The sequence below is a fragment of the Schistocerca cancellata genome, chromosome 10, assembly GCF_023864275.1.
Source record: "Schistocerca cancellata isolate TAMUIC-IGC-003103 chromosome 10, iqSchCanc2.1, whole genome shotgun sequence".
NCBI lineage: Eukaryota > Metazoa > Arthropoda > Insecta > Orthoptera > Acrididae > Schistocerca > Schistocerca cancellata.
Genome location: NC_064635.1, coordinates 58125605 through 58147307, shown reverse-complemented (window position 1 = coordinate 58147307; position 21703 = coordinate 58125605). Strand labels below are relative to the sequence as shown.

Here is a 21703-nt window from a genome sequence, read left to right as displayed (position 1 = left end):
GTTATCTCTGAAATCGTGGCAGGCAGATGGAAACTAGGCCCCCTTATCTCGCACCTTGTTCCATTTAATAACAAACCACTTCCTTTTAATTCTAGTTTCTTTGCTGGCATAAGCTACTCCTGCTCGAAACAACTAGCCACTACTCCCATCTTGTCAAAGGTAGTGTATAACTGATGTGCCTCGACCTGCTGAAAGTACGATTATGACTCGATCACTTCTTTATTGCATTCTCTTACCTCCTTTTGCCCCATTAGCAATTACACTGCACAGGAATCCTGCCCCTCTCTTATTACCTTATGCGGACAGACTGCGATTTCCCCGCTGTGGCATTTGTGTAATTTTGCTTTCTCCATTTACACGTACCTTTCCTTGTCTTTTGCAATTAATAATAGTCTCTAAGTTTTTATTCTTACAAGTTTCTTCAATGTCCCTCACTTGACAAAATGTGCACAAAGTGTGTAGCACTCGTAATGTGGTTGATTCCCTGCTACTAGTATAGAAGCAGAAATATAAACTTTTACTCCAGCAGTTCTCACCGAAACTGTGGCTATCTTGAAATAAAGAGGTAAGTTTTTGTGCCCAGATTCTAAAACCAACCCCAACTCTGTTGATAATTCCTTCTGTACTTTCCTTAGACCCTCCAGATACCGCTCTGGCGACAACAAGTTTACCCCTAGCTGACCTCTTACAGGCTGCTGCATAGCCTCCTGTATTTCTATTACTTTCCCTTGTGCCTCCCAAACACTATCTTCTACATACTGTAGCCATTTTGTCATTACTACTTCGCTATCTAAGGCTTCTACTTTGGTTTGTGGTTCATTGATGTTCTTATTAACTGCCTCTTTTGTAGCACTACATTACTTCTCCAGCAAGTTGTTGTAGCAGTCATGTGTTATTTAACATGAAGGGCTTATTTCAGTAGTGGTACAAGTCCATTTTTGTTCATTGTGAGATACAGAGTCCTAAAATTAAATGAGCGCTGAAAAATCTGCAGTTGAGATACCAGAAATATTCAAGCGTATGGCTTCTTTCTAGAGATGAACCTTTGCAGAAGCATTATAGGCAGAAAAGTGGAGGTAATGGACTTGTACCACTATTGAAATAAGCCCTTCATATGTTCTTCTCTAAACTTCTGATCTGTGTAGTGTGCCAATCACTCACAGCTTTGTTCCCTTTTGCCAACTGCCTAACCTCATTTATGGTGTCATTCACCCTCTGAATGTCTTCCTCATCAGCAGAATCAAATATTGTTTTCGTAAGCCAGTCTCCAGGTTCGATCCGACCTAGCTTCTACATCTACGTTTATGCGCTGCCCTTCTTTGGATCTTCTCTATCTCCTCTGTCAACTCGACCTGGTACGGATCCCACACTGATGAGCAATACTCAAGTATAGGTCAAACGAGTGTTTTGTAAGCCACCTCCTTTGTTGATGGACTACATTTTCTAAGGACTCTCCCAATGAATCTCAACCTGGCACCCGCCTTACCAACAATTAATTTTATATGATCATTCCACTTCGAATCGTTCCGTTCACAGATATTTTACAGAAGTAACTGCTACCAGTGTTTGTTCCACTATCATATAATCATACAATAAAGGATCCTTCTTTGTATGTATTCACAATACATTACATTTGTCTATGTTAAGGGTCAGTTGCCACTCCCTGCCTATCCGCTGCAGATCTTCCTGCATTTTGCTGCAATTTTCTAATGCTGTAACTTCTCTGTATACTACAGCATCATCCGCGAAAATCCGCATGGAACTTCCGACACTATCTACTAGGTCATTAATATATATTGTGAAAAGCAATGGTACCATAACACTCCCCTGTGGTATGTCAGAGGTTACTTCTCTCCATTGAGAACAACATGCTGTGTTCTGTTTGCTAAAAACTCTTCAGTCCAGCCACACAGCTGGTCTGATATTCTGTAGGCTCTTACTTTGTTTATCAGGCGACAGTGCGGAACTGTATCAAACGCCTTCCAGAAGTCAAGGAAAATGGCATCTACCTGGGAGCCTGTATCTAATATTTTCTGGGTCTCATGAACAAATAAAGCGAGTTGGGTCTCTCACGATCGCTGTTCCAGGAATCCATGTTGATTCCTACAGAGTAGATTCTGGGTTTCCAAAAATGACATGATACACGAACAAAACACTTGTTCTAAAATTCTACAACAGATCGATGTCAGAGATATAGGCCTATAGTTTTGCGCATCTGCTCGATGACCCTTCTTGAAAACTGGGACTACTTGTGCTCTTTTCCAATCATTTGGAACCTTCCGTTCCTCTAGAGACTTGTGGTACATGGCTGTTAGAAGGGGGGTAAGTTATTTTGCATACTCTGTGTAGAATCGAATTGGTATCCCTTCAGGTCCAGTGGACTTTCCTCTGTTGAGTGATTTCAGTTGCTTTTCTATTCCTTGGACACTTATTTTGATGTCAGCCATTTTTTCGTTCATGCGAGGATTTAGAGAAGGAACTGCAGTGCAGTCTTCGTCTGTGAAACGGCTTTGGAAAAAGGTGTTTAGTATTTCAGCTATACACATGTCATCCTCTGTTTCAATACCATCATCATCCCAGAGTGTCTGGATATGCTGTTTCGATCCACTTTCTGATTTAACGTAAGACCAGAACTTCCTAGGATTTTCTGTCAAGTCGGTACATAGAATTTTACTTTTGAATTCACTGAACGCTTCACGCATAGCCCTCCTTATGCTAACTTTGACATCATTTAGCTTCTGTTTGTCTGAGAGGTTTTGGCTGCGTTTAAACTTGCAGTGAAGCTCTCTTTGCTTTCGCAGTAGTTTCCTAACTTTGTTGTTGAACCACGGTGGGTTTTTCCCGTCCCTCATAGTTTTACTCGGCACGTACCTGTCTAAAACGCATTTTACGATTGCCTTGAACTTTTTCCATAAACACTCAACATTGTCAGTGTCGGAACAGAAATTTTCGTCTTGATCTGCTAGGTAGTCTGAAATCTGCCTCCTATTACTGTTGCTAAACAGATAAACCTTCCTCCCTTTTTTAATATTCCTATTTACTTTCCTATTCAGGGATGCTGCAATGGCCTTATGATCACTGATTTCCTGTTCTGTGCTTACAGAGCTTCCTTCGCGTAAGTGGAATAACCCCCAGTACCGGAATCAGCCCACTCCTTAATTTCTCGTATGCTCTGTGTATTCTCTCACATACCTCGCCACTTCCTTAAAGTATCCTGTGCCTTTCCATTTCCTGACGGAATTTGTCAGTGCTTCTTCCAATCTTCCCACTTCCTTACCTATCTCCCACGTGTTGAATACCACCTGTGTCACCCATTGATGACTGGTGATCACTACATCTTCCTGCTTGGCAAACAGCATTCCCCTTCCAGGTGCCGGTTCCATAACACTTCCATCCCAATGAATACCAGTAATCCCGCTACGAACCGCATCATCTTGCCTTCTCTGCACCTCACCTACAGACAGGAATACGTATCACTTTCCATCCCCTTGAATTCAGTGCTGCTCCACAGCTGCTTATAGAAATTACGCTCAATATATACCTAACCTAAAGAAATATTAAGTGACTATCCTCTAGTAATCCACATGGGTTCCTTGTTACCATTTCATCCACAACCTCTTGTTTAACTTCTGATTACCTTCCTATCTCTGGAATAACTTCTGGACTCCCTTCAGAAGATTGCAACCACCCTTCATGCACAGCTGTCATTCTCATCAGCAATTGAATCATAGCCTTTACTGGTAATGTAGTCTCTACCAGTTTGTGTGGCTCCTGGTACTTTGCAGAAAACTTCTTTGTCTTCCCTTCAGCATATACAAAGTCACCCACTGACCGACCTTATGCTGTGGCATTCTTGATGTACAGCCCACTGTTTCTTGCTGTTTCTCCAGTGCTCATGTATTTGCCCTCCATATTCTATTCCAGATTTCCCTAATCAATCTGGGAAATTCCTTAACAGACTCTCCAGTTTTCCCTTTCTTTGTTTTCTATATGTTGAGAGGTTGATGGCATTTTGCAACCATATACCACTTCGCATGGTGATACTCCTGTATTCATACGCTGTTTTGGGATGTAGGCAGAGACAACATATTTCAAATAGACATCCCAGTTGGTGTGATGCAGGTCAACATAGCAATCAAGCATCTTCCCGATTTTCCTATGAACTCTTTCAGTTCTTCCATTGGCTTGTGGATGGAAGGAACTCGTCCTTAACTTCGTCACATTCAATAACCTACACAATTCCTTGAATAGATGTGATATAAAGTTTTTTCCCTGGTCTATTACTGTTGTTTCAGGCACTCCAAACTTCAGTATCCAATTATTCACAAGTGCTTGTGCCACTATGGCTGCCTACTGGTTTGGCATCGTGAGCATTTCTACATGTCTTAAAAAATGATCTATGATTGTGAGAATGTACTTATTCCGTGCGAATGTTTAATTGAGTGGACCTAAAACATCAATCGCCAAAAATTCGAATGGTGCTAATGCTTCAGGTAACCTCTGCAATGGTACTCTTGTTCGACACAAATCTGCTCTCTGCACACCTTAGACAATTCTACACATGCCGGTTTACATCCATCTCCCTATTCGTCCTCCAATACATTTCTGCTACTCTCCCATTGGTAGATCTGCAACCTCCATGACCTGCTAACATATTATCATGAGTTTCTTGTAACACACTATTGCTTAGCTTCGCTGGTACCACTACCTGCGATACCGATTTGGTTTCTCTGTATCTATCCTGCATACATAATTGTGTCTGCTTAAAATACTGCTTACATTCGTCATCCACTCTCATTACAGCTTTCCATTCCGTATGCTCTTTACTGCAAATTTGTAATACTGCTACTTTCCTACTTGAGCTATCCACATATTGTGCTTCTTCCCAGATTTATGTGCAACTTCGAAATCAAATTCACTGAATCATACTGCCCATTGCATCAACATACTAGAAGGGTTCTTTAATCCCAACAACCCTTTTAATGCTTTATGATCTGTTAGTATCTAGAATTTTTACTGAATGGATAACATTTGAAGTAAGTAATTCCATAAATAAGGCTAATATCTCCTTCTCCATGGTTGAATAATTTCTTTCTCCAGAATTTAGTTGTCTTGATGCATAAGCTACCGGATGTTCTACACCTTCTACCTCTTGTGACAACATACAACCAAGTGCATGATTTGATTCATCACATGATAAAACAATCATTCTCAGCCAGTATGGCAACCAAGCAAACTTCGCCCAATACAATATACGACTCACCCATCTTTGCAGGAGGAGAATAAAAAAAAATCCGCTGTTGGTATCATTCAAAGGGTATTATTACTATGAAATAAAAAAGTATTGCACAGTTTGGGAAATCAGTTTTGTAGTTATTACTGTTCAAATACATTTACATTAATATGTGTGTGTGAACAGTACAAGCCCAGGAGGAGGAAAGGTGAAGCAGGAAATGACAGATGAATTATGTCATACAAAAGACGAATATTAATTTTACGCTGATGGTCCTGCTCATCACTCCATTCGTCTGAAGTGTTATTGATACCATTTTATGATTTGTATTTTTTAAATCCATAAGTTCTTTTCTTATTATATTAATATATTCCACAGTCAAACTATTATCTCTACTCTTAAGAAAATTCTTGTAAACAAGAAAAATAAGTAAAAAATACAGTTGTGTGTCTATCCCATACATACTCAGCAAGCCACCATATGGTGCATGGTGTTTCCTTTCGTGCTCTCCTTTCAAGTAGAATGCGGGTAAAAACAACTGTTTTCTGTCACATACACCTCCATCCATTACATATGCTTCCATACAAGTCCTAATTTCTCTCATATTATCTTTGGGTGGTATAATTTTACAATCTAATAATATTTTGGTTGGGTTCTGATTATTTGGTTATTGTGGTTCACGTCATGTAATTGTTTCAAAATAGTTCTTTTAAAGTCAAAGTTGATGGCTGGTGAATAGCTGCACCATGTGGAAGGTGTGCCAGTTATGCAGCTTATGATTGGGATAATTTGTCGAAACTGATAGGAGAAGATAACCGAAGTCAGATTGTGTAAGTTGAAACAGATAACTAATACACCATGCCACAACTTGATAATGAGAGTTGAAATCCCAGTTATTCTCACCAATTATTTAAAATGCATATAAGATAATTTTAATTTTAAGTTTTACCACGTATGTCTAGTGAGACATCTATTCCATTTCAATCATATATTCATAATTAATTAAAACTGACAAGGTAGGGTACTCAAACAGAATATTTTTTCACATCTGTATGCTTGCAAGCAATCTTCTCCTTTCATGGTTATCCATACAAATCTGTGATAATAGCCATGTGGACAATTCCATGGAACACAAAAGATCACTACTGCACCAACACTAGTAACTCTTATTGACCGAAACTTACACACTGAAAATGTGACCTGCTACACAGCCCTCCATGGGAGGAGATACCTTTGAAATTGAAATAGCAAATGTTGCTGCTACCTTTCTTTGCTTGCAATTTAATGGTTGAGAACCAGAACAGTTTGTCATTTCATTGTTGTTTTGTTATAGGATACACTCACAATTGAATGACAGTTAGAAAATTGCTCTTTGATTAACGACACACACAGTAAGGTCTTATGCACATGCATGTTAAATTACTTGATATTGAATGTATGAAACACCCAGAGTATTGCCAGCAGTGCTTTTCCTATGTTTAATTGTGTGGCTAGAACTGGATCTCTTTTATTCCTGTGTTATTAATTTTCTTTTCCACTCGAGCATAGCTCAAGGAAAACCAGGCAAAACCTGAGTGAAGCCTATAACTCTGAGTTACGCAATTGATACAACAATTAGTAATTGTGAAAAGCGGTTTGGGGGCTCTTGAAGTACAGTACATTAATATAGACTGATAAAAGAAAATCACAACACAGAAAAATAATTTCTGTAGAGTAATGGAATTTTGTGAATACATTTCTCTCAATAACATATGTAAGTGATAAAAATTCCAAGATAACGTGTTAATGTAAACACGAGTTAGGCCTGTGCTAATGTGAAATGCTGGTACATTAATAACTGGTGTAACTGCCAGAATGTTGCGTGCAAGTATGCAAAAATGCACACATTTTGCTGTACAGGTGCCAGATGTCAGTATGTGGTGTGGGCTTCGAGGCCTGTTGCATTTCATCAGTCAATACAGGGGCAGTTAATGCTGTTTGCGCATGATGCTGGAGCTGTCATTCGATGATGTCCCATATGTGTTCGGTTGGAGACAGATCTGCTGATTGAGCAGGCTAATGGAACATGTCAACACTCTGTAGAGAATGTCGGGTTACAGTAGCGGTAAGTGGGTGAGTGTCATCCTGTTGGAAAACAACCCCCGGTTCAAAAATGGTTCAAATGGCTCTGAGCACTATGGGACTTAACATCTGAGGTCATCAGTCCCCTAGAACTTAGAACTACTTAAACCTAACTAACCTAAGGACAACACACACATCCATGCCCGAGGCAGGATTCGAACCTGCGACCGTAGCGGTTGCGCGGTTCCAGACTGTAGCGCCCAGAACCGCTCGGCCATCATCGGCCGGCCAACCCCCGGAATGCTGTCGATGAAAGGCAGCACGACAGGTGAAATCGCCCGATTGATATACAAATTTGCAGTCAGGGTGTGGGGATAACCTGGAGAATGCTCTTGCTGTCATACAAAATCACACCCCAGATGATGTCTAGCATGCAGGCAGGTTGGTTGCAGCCTCTCAGCTGGCCTTCTCCTTACCAACCCGTGGCCATCACTGGCACTGAGACGGAGCCAGCTTTCATTAAAAAGCTCGACAGACCTCCACCCAGCTGTACAATGAGCTCTAACTTGACAACAGTGAAGTAGCAGCTGCTGGTGGTTTGGAGCCAGTGAAATGCATGCACCCTGCAGGTTGCATGTCTTGGATCTGTCCTTGAAGTAACTGATTTGTAACAGTTCATTGTGTCATTGCGGTGCCAGCTGCTGCTCAAATTGCTTCTGCAGATGCAGTACAGTGCACCAATCTGGTCAGGTCACATATTTCTTTAAGTCATTATGGAGATGGTTCAGTTATATCCCACTGGAGCATTCATTTAATTTCTTGATCAGCAGCAGATCTCCTCACTCATTGAATCGAATAGAGACAATGACAGTATCTGTGCTTGTGACAATGCATTGGAGTCTGAGACTTCATATTGAATTTGCTCATGTAGAGACAGAATGGCTCAAATGGTTCAAATGGCTCTGAGCACTATGTGACTTAACTTCTGAGGTCATCAGTCGCCTAGAACCTAGAACTAATTAAACCTAACTAACCTAAGGACATGACACACATCCATGCCCGAGGCAGGATTCGAACCTGCGACCGTAGCGGAGACAGAATGTTTGTTGTTTTGGGCAGTGGTCTTTTGTATGTATTTGTATCTTTATCCAACCACTTAGTCCTTATTCTCTGTCAGTATTTACTGAATAAATTTACCAAAACTGGAATGCTGTTGCTCATGAGGTGGAACTTACCCGAAGAAAAGTCGACTATTGCACCCTTGTTCCTCAGAAGGCCAAGACCTACAGTGCAATCCACAACCAGGTTTGAAATGACTAGAAAGTTGCTTCCAATTGCTACGTTTCCCAGCGTGACATTGAGCCGTGTCTGGAGTCTTACACTGTGTGATCGTCATCCTGCAGTTCCGATAGTATGACTATTATTTTTACAGGAAATTGGCTCTGTCCAATTTTGTTTTGAACACTGCTGTCCCAACAGCATTAAGCGATGCACCTACGTCTAAAATCACACGTAACGTCAATTCCTTCTACTTTGTCATGTATTGCAGATTGTGGCACAGACAAATTACTAAATTTGCAGGGGTTAGCATTTTGCACTAGCTCTTCTAACTGTGCCATTGTTGTACCTTAACATTTTCATTTCATGGCCATAGCCCTCTTTAGTGCAGAATGAGGCACAATACGATTATTACTATCCACCACCTCTGTATTTACTGGGGTTGAATTTCTCCAGTCGGTGTTATTCGACAATGGTGGTTTGCTACTCTGCCATTTATTGTTAGTGCTCAGAATTTGATAACCTAGGTTGTACTAACACCAGCTAGAGGCAAGGATAAACAACTGTACCATGACATCACAGCCAAGCAGCAATTGAAATGTATCGCAGCAAACACCAAAAGATTTGTATGGCTCATAAAATCAGTAAGTTTTTAGTTGATATATGAATGAGGTTGTTTAACAGGGGAAAAAGTAACATAACATTGCTCATAAAATTAGCGCATTTTGAGTTGATATGTGAATGAGGTTTGTTAACAGGGAAAACGCACACAATTCTATGTGCAGAAATCGGACATAAATATTTAAACACAGGTAACTGCTGTCTGATTTATTTGGTACAGATCATATTTAACAATCACATTTGTAAAAACAGCTGCTTATGTCTTTGAAAAAATGTGTGATTTTCATGGGTATGAACAGTTCAGAATATTTGGAATGTTTCTAAATGTGCAGTAGTTGTTTAGTAAAACATTTACACATTTCCAAATAATATTTTTATATAGAAGCACTGAGACATTGACATCACAGTCAGTTGTACCTTCACAATTTTCTGTTACCAATATAAGTTTAAGAACATATTCAGTGATGGTTTGTGGATGATTACTTAAGCTCAGAAAAATTCTCTCGTTTTCAGATATCAACATATTTCTTCAAATCATATATGTCAGTAAATGCACTGGTGTTTCAGTGGAATATTTCAAACTTCCCCTACTTAGGTTTGTAAGTACACAGCTTAACTGAGGAATCGACATATCATCCCTAAGTAAAAATTGTTTGCAATCATCACAGTGTAATCTTTTAAATAGTGAGTGACAATACTAACTTGCAGTGTTTGTCAGTAACACAGTGCTGGGAGTACATCACAGAGATTTGTGTTACTTTTAATTCTCCAGAAAACCTAACTGTGGGTCTGTAGCTGCAGTAATTATGATCAAAAATGCTTGTATCAACTGGTATATCCTCAACAATGATTCTTTTAGTATGATCAGGGGGTATCTCAATGTAAGACAATAACTGATATTAAAAAAAGATGCTGTGACTTACCAAACGGGAAAGCGTTGGTAGACAGACACAATAAAAAACACACAAACACACACACAACCCACGGTTGCTTCGTCAGGAAAGAGGGAAGGAGAGGGAAAGACGAAATGATGTGGGTTTTAAGGGAGAGGGTAAGGAGTCATTCCAATCCCGGGAGCAGAAAGACTTATCTTAGGGGGGAAAAGGGACAGCTATACAGCTGCAAGTTGCCTGTATTGACTAAATCTGGATTGCAGAACATCTGTCTGAGATTTTCCAGGCAATTAGTAGTCCCAGTTCAGCTCTTTAATGCAATAATCTGCAGGCTGAAGTATGCCTTGAGTGGTATGTCTGAGAGTAGTATAAGCTTGTGGGGGTAATTTTCATGTCTCAGCACTTAAATTTTTCCAGTACTCTAACCATATAGACTTAAATTTTTCCAGTACTCTAACCATATCAAGAAGTCAGTGAGGAACATTTTTCACTCATCTAAAGTTTTGTCTGTGGGGTGTTGTTGGAGTGTGCTGTTGAGCGTAATACCTTTGGAAGCAGTTTCCACATTCGAAACATTCCACCATGGAATGATGACCTGCAAAAATTCAGCTATTTCTTTTCCATATCGTAAATTGTGTTGGTCAGTTAATATGATAAGACTATTTGCTACATGTTTGTTGAATATTTTGCTCACTTACTGAATATTCTACCTTTCGAAACTTCTTGGTTTGAGGGCTTTCACTGACATACCATAGCTATGTTTCATATATTCATTTCTTTCAATTTCAAAGACTGCCCTGAGAGATTTGAATGAAGCAGTTTTAATATGATATAATTCATTTAAACTGAGATACACAAAATCTAGTCCTTCATTTTGTTTGGTTTAACCAATTATTTCTGACGCTTTAAACAGATGAGCAGAATAGAAAATGTGAAACACAGTTTTTTCATTTGATGAAGTTTGACGGGATTGTTTTTTCAGTTCTGATAGAGTTAAAAGGAAAGGTGTCACTTTACTGTGTACCAATTGCACATACAATTATTGGTGGCAGATTTCTTCTACTCTACCAATGAATTTTTTAGTAGAACCAGTTGATATAAGTATAATTGAAAAAGTCAGATTAATGAGAGTGTAGAGGGATATTGAAATATTTTTTCAACAGGTCCTATACAAAATGGTACTCGTGCTTTTGGAATAAGTAAACAATTTTTCATTTAAGAGCTAATAACAAACTTGACGCAAAACATGTAAAAGTAGAGGTTGCGTGTTTCACTTGTGCTGGCCGCGGTGGCCGTGCGGTTCTGGCCCTGCAGTCCGGAACCGCGGGACTGCTATGGTCGCAGGTTCGAATCCTGCCTCGGGCATGGATGTGTGTGATGTCCTTAGGTTAGTTAGGTTTAAGTAGTTCTAAGTTCTAGGGGACTTATGACCTAAGATGTTGAGTCCCATAGTGCTCAGAGCCATTTGAACCATTTTTTTGTTTCACTTGCACAGAAATGCATTCTCGTTGTGCATTCTGACCAATTCCAGCCCGTTGATCTGCAGCAGCTTCCTCAGTTGACTGTTGCATGCTGATCTGCACACTTCTAGTGTTCTTGTTTCCTGTGTACAGCAAGGCACCACAGTCTTACCACAGGTGTAGGGAAAATTCTTTCACAATCAGTCATGTGTGGTTACATGCAGTGCTTTTAAACTTTTGTCAGAAGAGGCTAGAAAAAATTGCATTAAAAACTGCGCTTGAGAATGCTGCAGGAGCCACTAGCTATTCCAGTTGCTCAATACATAGAATAAATTAGAAGAGGAAGCACAGCTGAAGTTACTTACCAAGGCAGGCAGCTTCCCGTTTTGAGAACTAAGTGTACATGCACATATGATTCAAGCTCAAAATAACTCTTCAAGGTATGTTTATAGACTGGGCAGTATATACAAGCCACACTTTTCAGCATGCCCTCATTGTTGCTGTTGATTCTTCCCTTGAACCAAGTAAGGTGACAATGGTTCAACACACGAGATAAGCATTTGGGGGGACTGGCGTTCAAACCCCCATTTGGCCATCCAGGTTTAGCTTCCTTGTGATTTCTCTGCATCACTAGGTGGTTCCTTTGCAAAGTATAAAGTGATTCATTACTCCTCTTTCACTTGTGCTGTGTTCCTATGACCTTGTCTTCGACATGACATTAAACACTGAATGCCCACCTTTCTTTTATTCCTTCTTTCTTTCTCATGATGGACAGTGGCGAGTAGCATGCATTCTCTCTTCCCGTAACCCCCTGCTGTAAATGGGGGCGCTAGATCTTGTAGCAGTTTTCTTTAGCTGTTGAAATGCCTTGTATATTAACTGACATGATTGTTAATTGCGTCCTTGAAAAAGATTAGTCTGAAAGGATCAGCTGATAGGTGCTTCTGATTCATTCTCCGATGTTGCCCAAGGTACTCCCAGTTGCTGTTTTTATTTTATTCACGTATCAGCAGTGTATGACACCATCAACCGTTAGCTGAAGTTAACTGAACTCCACACTGTGATTGAAAATTTTGAGCTAACCAGGCTCATCACCATTTTTGTTCAGTACTGTAGGTTCTGCATTGACGCAACACAGCCAGTGGAGCTTAGAGAAAACAGATCTCTCTCAAAGAAGTGTACTGGCCCCAATCGTGTTCACTATACTTACAAATGACCAAATGACCAACTTACGCCACCCCCCCCCTCCTCCTCCTCCTCCTCCCAGGAGTTTCTCATCCGCTGATGATCTCATATTTGACACAAAGAGCAACAACTTTGAATCAGTGGAAAACATGTTCACTAATGCTCTTGAACAATTGTCAAGATACTGCAGTGCAAACCAGTTTAAATCAAATCCATATAATGCACAGGTATGTGCTCCCCATTTGAGAAACTGGGAAGCCACTATAAAACCAAGTGTCTAGCCAAAGGTTTAGTTATAGAACAACATTATACTCCATAATTCCTAGGAATGACACTTCGGACAGATATCTTATATACAAGAAGCATTGCATGAACAACAAATTGAAAGTTCCCACCAGCTACAGTGTCATTAGAAAACAGGTTGGTTCATACTGGTATACCCAAGCCAAAACAGTTTGAAATTCTGCAACAGAACTTTGTTATTTCACTGCAGAATATGCCTTTCCTGTTTGATATAACTCGTGACTGTTAACAGTCTACTACAGCCTCTATCACCTGGTAGGAATAGCTCCACCTTATGTTCAAAGAGAAATAGCTGCAAACAAGGAAGAAATAAAATGCAGCAGGAAGCGACTCATCTATGACATGGAAATGAAGTACATGTGCAATGACTGAAACCAGGAGGAGCTTTTCAGAACATCAGATGTGCACACAGCCACAGATGAAATAGCAAGGTAACAATTGTGGAAAGCTAAGGACATCTTCCTCCTAGTTGGAAAAGAGTGTGTGAAACTCTGGTTATGAAAAGGGATGGAAGTTCTGGAACAGACTGAGACCAGGATGGCCAGGTCTAGCGTTAATACAGTAAGATGGGGCTACTGCAAAGAAAACAATGTCAAGTGCAATTGTGGAGAAGATCATACAATTAAACACAACTTTATATTGGATATTAGCATTAGAAAAATCATCTTGACACTGATGAACGGTAGTCCACTAATGAACACAACATTATCTTTCTACGAAAGTTTTATTCTCTGACAATATAGTGGTATTTCTACACCCCCGTTCCTCCATCCACCACCCATCCCACTGCTCTTCGTAAAACTTAGATTATTCTGCCATGTATTCGATACGGACAGTTCTCATATGAAAACGGTGATGCTTAGAAACATTATCCTATTTATCTGTTTGTTATTCAGTGGCCTGCAAAGATTCACAGTAAAGCATAATACATTGTGGGCCATGAGAGACTGTGAAAAATTTTCACACTGAAAGTCTGGATCATGTGTCTGTTCCAGACATAGATGTGGAACTTCATTTTGCAATCCATTTCTTTCATGCTCTATTTGGATAATCAAATCATGCTGAAACTGCTTTCCTCCTTGAGTACATTACAGCTTACAATGAAGTGCTACGAATGTGTGCAGCTTTTCCATAGCCCACTATTGTTGGTCAACAATATACTTTACTTTGTGTTTCAGCAACCAGATATTATTTACTTGCTGTCAGGTACCTTTCACTGATAGCCAGCTGGACTCAACACACTATAAATAATATCAAACAGGCCTTTACAAATGTCTGCTTGTGTCTGTGTATATGCGGATGGATATGTGTGTGTGTGCGAGTGTATACCTGTCCTTTTTTCCGCTCCCGGGATTGGAATGACTCCTTACCCTCTCCCTTAAAACCCAAATCCTTTTGTCTTTCCCTCTCCTTCCCTCTTTCCTGATGAGGCAACCGTTGGTTGTGAAAGCTTGAATTTTGTGTGTATGTTTGTGTTTGTTTGTGTGTCTATCAACCTGCCAGCACTTTTGTTTGGTAAGTCTCATCATCTTTCTTTTTAGATATATCAAACAGAAATATTCATATAAGAGTACATGGCCCTTACAGACTCAGTGATTATGTAACTATTAAGCTCTGATAACCTTATCACAATATTAAGAGAATAGTTTCTGTGATGACTAATTGGTGTTAGTCTTCTTTTTCTTTTCCAGGTGTGCGAGTTGCATGTTGCAGGCTACAAATTTTCTGTCCTGAATAATGGATTCCTTGTACATAGAGGTTTGAAAACAGCCAATTCATTCCACACTAGCAAGGACATTGAACAGGAACGAAATAGGATGCTGTTCCGGCAGTTCAAGATAGAACTGAAAGACAAGTACCCAGAATCATCTCGCCGCTGTTACTGATGTTAATAATTAATTCCAGCTATGTGGCAAGTTTTCAAAAACAGTGATGCTGCTGAATGAATATTGCTCTTTAGTACAAGCACATATACAAGATGGTTGTAATTTGAAGGCAGCTACAGAAATTTACATACCTTAAGAATCATTTAACTTTTTAAGTATGTTATTGCACAAAGCTCATTTTTTTTAAAACTAATTGTTACCATAGTCATGTATGAATCAGTTTTGTGTACCTGAGTTTTGAACATCTAAAGACGTTGTACTATTAGTTACAAAAAAAAAAAACATGTTGTTCATATAAAAGACTGTCTCTCCTCGATATTACATAAGTACAATTTTTATATTCACTTGACTTGAAGTATTGTTAAGTTTTTAAGCTATATTATTCCACATATTGACACCAAATGCTATAATGTATTACTAATTCTTACAATATAACATCCCTCTGAGCACTAGGTAATTCTGTACCATAAAAATGCATCTGATGTTAGCTCATCAACTAGGGATAGCTTTTCAAAGTGTAATGTAGTTCTGCTGTCAAAAGATTAATATTTTTAAATTGATATAGCACTACAATCTCAGAGACATAGCTCATTTATTAACTGCTTGTTGAGTATTAATTTGGTTCTGTTAGTTATTTAAAAAAATATGACTTTAGTTTTAAAAAAAGCTTTAGATTGATGAAGGAAACAGTATGCAAAGCAAGAGATAATCATATTTACATGGATGATTTTTTAAGTAAACTAATATGAAGTTTGAGCAATAATTCTAGTCACTTACAATATCTTTCTTTCTCAGAGAATATGTATGCTTGTGGAGCACTTGTAGAAAGTCCCTCACGCGTTCTCTAGTAAGTTCATACAAAAATGCTCAAGAGACGATATTTGTATGTAGCATTGTTCCCAATAATCATTTTTTGTCAAAGTCTCTGGTCTAGTTTTCATTGGTTTCCTGTAGTTAAAAAATTCTTCAGATTTTTTTTAACTCTTGACGCTTTCTTTTGTCGCATTGTGTGAATTAGTGTGTCATCTTATTACTAAGAAGCAGGTGTATTATCAGTAGCCCACAATACTGTGTACGTTATCTTGAGAGCTCCTCACAAAAACATGTCATGTGGTCACTAACTTGTGTCATATATTTAAAAATATGTTCATACAAACACTGAGTAGCTGTTTTTCATATTGGTGGATTCTGCATTTTTGAAACTTTTTTTTTATATTGCATGGCACCTGTTTGCTCATGCCCAGTGTTCTTTGCCAGTGAGTGATAATTTCAACCTTGAATCTTCTGATATCCCCACTTGGTTGCAGATAAAGCTGTTATGGTAATTTTTATTTATTATGTCCAGCTAAAGAGTGTGTTTGAATTTACTTAGAATTGTTTTTCTTCTTTTTCCCAGTCTCTTTCCATTTATTCACTGTATTCATTTTTATATTCTTCTGTCTGCCCAAATGTTGTAAGGTAAGCTTCTCAGTCAATTTGTATTTATGAATTGTGATGAATGATTTTTTTTTTTCATCAGTAAGGTTAAGTTCGAAATTTTATACATATTTGACTGGTATCTGTCATCACTACATCCTGATCTGATGGTATATCTGATTCCCCCCCCCCTTATAGATCTTCTGTGATTCAGTTTTAGTCATAATATTTTCCTAAGAATTTTCCTTTCTTGTTTTTCTATGTGTTTTTATTTGAGATCTGCCAGCAGTTGTTATTTATACCTTCAGTTTCATTTCAGTGTTTCCTAATCAACTTTCCTTTAGATAAATCGGACAGTAGTGGTGATAATTAATCCACGTACCTAACCTCAATTTTGATTTCGAACAGTTCATCAACTTCTTCCAAAAGCGTAACTTTTGATGTTGTGTTACTCAAGACTTGTTGAATCAGTTCTGTATGAAAGTCCTCTAGTACATCAAACCGTGTCTGCCCATACATAATCGTACGCTTTTTTGAACTCGACATATGTAACAACTGTGTGTTCAGTTTCTCGTAACTTCATGTGACATCTACACTCATGTACCGGTATGTATAGTACTCTCTTTCTGGCAAAAAAGGTAAAGCATATTATAAAAATGACTTTCTGCTTTGTGAATCACTGTTAGTGAACTCCACGCATGTAAATTGTTTGTATGGCATCCAAATGTATCAGATTGTCTTATAGCACAACAGGACAAGGAGTGGTCAACTTCCTCAGTTAAATTATTGCACCTCTCTCTCTTCCTCCCAGTCAAAATTCACATTAGCCCGCGTATCTGTCATTAATTTTGACTAGATAGCCAGAAGCAGCAACTTCTTACACTCCATACCTTTCAACATGGTGAAACAGTGTGTTGGACCAGCCCTGTCCATGGATGAGTGATCACATCCAAGTGCCAAGCAGCTACTAAATTCTAGTTTGGGGAGGTATATTTAATTTGTTTATCAGACTTATTATGACTAGCAACCACAAGATATTTCCATTTTTAAGCTCTTTAAACTTTTTCTGTATCCTTCTTCTTCTTCTTCTTCTTCTTCTTCTTCTTCTTCTTCTGTTATTTTCAAATGCGTAATTTAATCGCTACAGCTTTTTCAAACTCCACTTGGAGTAATTCACAACTTGCTGACCACTCCTTCTACCTTCAGATAATGACATGCACATTGCAAAGAATTCCTTCGTGAAGAGAGAGACACATCAGATCTTTCAGTTTATTCCGTGACTTCCTGATCATGCTAACCAGCCTAAGACCTTCTTTCTTCAATGTCAAGAATTCTGCCATGTCTCTGTATACTATTTCATACAAAACCAAAGTAAACAGTAACGCTAATGGCTTCTGCCACCTACTGAAGACTGAAAGCCCCCTATATTGCAGTTTGATCTCTTGACTGTTGAACGACTTTCTTAATTCATCCTTTTGTGTGAATCCTTCCATTTGATCCATTGTGAACAAGAAGCACCTTATTCAGGGTTTTAAATGGATTGTCTTGTTTAATCAAAGAGCAGTCCACTGAAGCTCACTGTCATATTTTATTTTAATAACGGCAGCTTGTGATAATTCTCGTAGTCGAAACTTGACTTTCTGGTAGATGAAATTGGTCATTTGAAAGTTGATCAAATTTCATGGCTATGTCATTTATGTGCGATACCTCACATAGTGGTGTTAGGTGTAAATATGGCCAAACAGTACATTCGCCAACATCGCATCAAAGATGGCAGATGAGATTGTGTAGTTATGTGCTTGGCACTGTGTCTGCTGGATCTGAATTGGCTTGTGATATTGGCTTAGAAATGAGTAATGTATTTTGTACCCCCCTTTCACTCAGTATTACCGCCTCCTCCAAAATACAACTCTTATTAGTAATACTATGTTGCTTAGAAGGATAAGCCAGCAATTAAAATAATGTGTCAGAAGCTGCTTACTGATAATATCTTCTTCTTTTTTTTATTCTTGTTTTGGACTTCAAGCATTATTCCTCTGCCTGTTATGGCGCCCATCTCTTCCTTGATCTTCCCAGGTTTATTCAGCCTACCTGATATTAATTTCTGATATTGTAGGGTAGTCTGCCACCCTGGGCAGTGTTCTACCAATTATGCACTACCATTTGTGGAAATTGCAACACCAAGAAGGAAACACATGAATTCAATTAATTTAATACCACAGGTTGGGTATATGACAAGTAACAAATGATTACCTTTTCAAAACTGTACATGTCCTTTGAGCCCTACTATTCAGTATGTCTTGTGGCCACCATGTGCTGCAATTAGAGCTGCTATACACAATAGTATTCATTCAATAAGGTTCTGAATACATTCCTGTGGGATTTCCCTCCACACAGTTTGTATCCGAGCCCGCAATTCCGTGACACCAATTACTGGAGGACCGTGACGCACCAGGTGCTGACCAAACATATCCCAAACAGATGACATGTCTGTCGAACTTGCAGGCCAGGGAATCAATGGTACCCATAGCTGTTTGAAGAAGGCCTGTACATTCCTCACAATATGTGGCTGGGCATTGTCCTGTTGAAATGTGGCCTGTGGAGGTGCCTGAAGCAGGGGGAGTACCTCAGGCTCCACAACCTCCTTTAGGTACTGATTGCTGTTCAAAGTGCCTGCAATACGTACAAGGCAAGATCGGTTGTTGTAACCTATGGCGCCCCAAACCATCACACCTGATGTTTGTCCGCTATGCCGCTCCACAAAGCAGCCCTCCAGGTTGTGCTCACCACAGTACTGTCAGACACATAAGTGGCCATCACTGTACGACATGTTGAAGCAGTAATCGTCCGAAAAGGTTACATGTTGCCACTCAGCACCATAGTGACGATGTTCACGTGCCCATTGCAATTAGAGGAGCTTGTGGTTTCTGGACAATGGAAGCCGACATAATGGCATGCGTGCAACCAGTCCAACCTGCAGTAGACGGCGACAAACCGTTGATGCAGACAAGTTCACACCTGTTGCAGTGCTCCAGCGATGAGCAGATACTGTGGATGACGCTGTACAGTCCGCAATGGCCGTGCGGACAAGATGAGGGTCATCCTGTGCTGTGCTCATGTTCCATGGTCCAGTTCCCGCTCATCAGTTCCTCTATCCGCCGCTTCCACACATGCATCACTGTTGTAGCAACATGCCCTGTGCGAGCCAGAATGTCACGGTATGACAACTCTGTTTCCCGGAGACTGACCATTCTGCCCCGTTCGAACTCGCTCACATGCCAATATGGCTCCCTTTGATGTCGATGAGGCATCCTGGAACTCACTGTGTTGTTTCCACCTTGTGTGACAGGTCTGCACCGAATGCACTAGGCGCAACGACAACGCTGTCGGACCGACATGAGAGGGCTCTGCTTGGCCTATGTGTGCCCCATCTCACTGCAAAACGTGTCACATATTGCTTGTACACCCGTTGCAATTCCACCAAGTGTGGCGCTATTTAGGTAATTCCCTCTCGTTTTTGCACTTTTCACAAATGGCCATTCTGGTACTGTGGGGTAGCGTGCCACCCTTGCCTTGTATGGACAGTGTTGCAACAATTATACTTTACATTGTTGACACCTCACAACATGACTCAAAAGTTTGAACTTGTCACTTGTTACCATTTGCTGTATTTACAAAACTTGTACAAGTACGTAAGGGGACACACTCGCCCTCTGTAAAAGGCTGATAATAAAATTAAGCTGCCATACCTTAATACATCACAAAAAATTAATGATGTTGAGTTAAGACAATATGTGAGATAAAATAATTGGACACTTATCACTACAGAAAATTATGTTCAAATTACAAAGCATACATCTATGCCTTTGTATCAATTTGTTTTGTTCATTTCAACCTTTTAATGTCATGGTTGTGTTGTTCAGTACGTTTCCTTTCCTCCCATGTGTCTTTGCATGTGTAAACAAAATTGTTAATAAATTGTTGGCTGAATTGAATACCTTTCATGCCATAATAAGGAAAATACACAACTGAGTAGTAAAGGATAAAGTGGAGGTTGTAGAGGTTGTAGGGCTGTCAGAATAAAGCCTCATCCCCAATTTACATAACTATGTCTTCTTCCATTATGGCTTCTGTAAGACCACAGGTAGCTGCTTCATGGATTGCATTTTCTTCTTCTTCTTCTTGCAGAAAATCTTCATCTTTTCACTTCTGTTCTTATTATGTCTCTCTACAAGTTTTACACTGTTCTCAATATAGGGCTAGTGGAAGTTTATCTATTGACATAACAGCAAGCCTGAACAGGTAAACCGGTTGCTATTAGGTCTCTTGGTATGTTGTGGTCATCAGTCTGAAGTCTGGTTTGATAAGGCTCTCTCTTATGGTCTGTTGTGTACAAGTTTCTTTTCATCTGTGCATAGTACTACAGCCTCCATTCACTTGTTCCACCTCCAAAATTTTTATTCGCCACACTTCCCTCCATAACCAAGTTAACTATTTTTTGACATCTCGGGTTGTGTCTTGTCAACCAATAACTTCTTTTCTCCCCATTTTTTTTTACGGTACATCTTCTCTAGTTATTCAATTTGTCCATCTAATCAGCACCATATTTCTGTAACTCCACACTTCATAAGCCTCTATTCTCCTCTTGTATGTATGCTTTATTGCCGATATATCACTTTTGTATAAGGCTGCTCTGCAAATGTGTTCAGAAAAACTTCCTGACACTTAAATATACGTTTGATGTCAACATATTTCTCATTTTTGGAAAAGATTTTCTTGCTATTGCCAGTTTGCATTTTATGTTCTCTTTTGCGTTTTATGTTCTCTATACTTCTTCCATTATCAGTTATTTTGTGCCCAAATAGCACAACTTGCCTACTACTTCTCAGCCCTCATTTCCTAATCAAATTCCCTCTGCATCACATGATTTACTTCCACTACACTCCAATTAATCTTGTTTTAATTCTGTGGACATTCATTTTATAACCACTTTTCAAGACTCTATCCATTCCATTCAACTGAACTTACCAAGTCCTTTGCTACCTTTACAGAATAACAATGTTATCAGCAAATGTGAAAGTTTTTTTTCTTCTCCTTGACCTCTAATTCATTTCCCAGCATTCTTCTTTGTTTCCTTTTCTGTTTTCTGTATGTACATACATGTTGCATTGTCAAACAGGGTCACTCATGGGTGCACAGACTGTGACCTAGTTGTGAATAAAGACATTGATCCAGGAAGTACAGAATTCTTTTCTTTATTTCCAGTCAATGAATTGTTTGTGATCACTGACTTGAATTAAAGAAACTCACTCATGGCTATTGGTTGTTCAGCCTTTTTGTACTACTATATAGGAGACAAAACTGTTA

General features: G+C 39.3%; 1 protein-coding gene across 1 annotated transcript in view; it reads left to right on the top strand.

Moving 5' to 3' along the window:
* Positions 1-15083, top strand: part of LOC126106106 (beta-1,4-glucuronyltransferase 1-like) — a 97004-nt gene extending 81921 nt beyond the window's left edge. The window contains exon 8 of the mRNA XM_049912353.1: positions 14726-15083. Within this exon, the coding sequence (XP_049768310.1) occupies positions 14726-14920 (195 nt within the window). The 3' untranslated portion in view covers positions 14921-15083. The remainder of the gene's footprint in view (positions 1-14725) is intronic.
* Positions 15084-21703: the final 6620 nt, after the last annotated feature.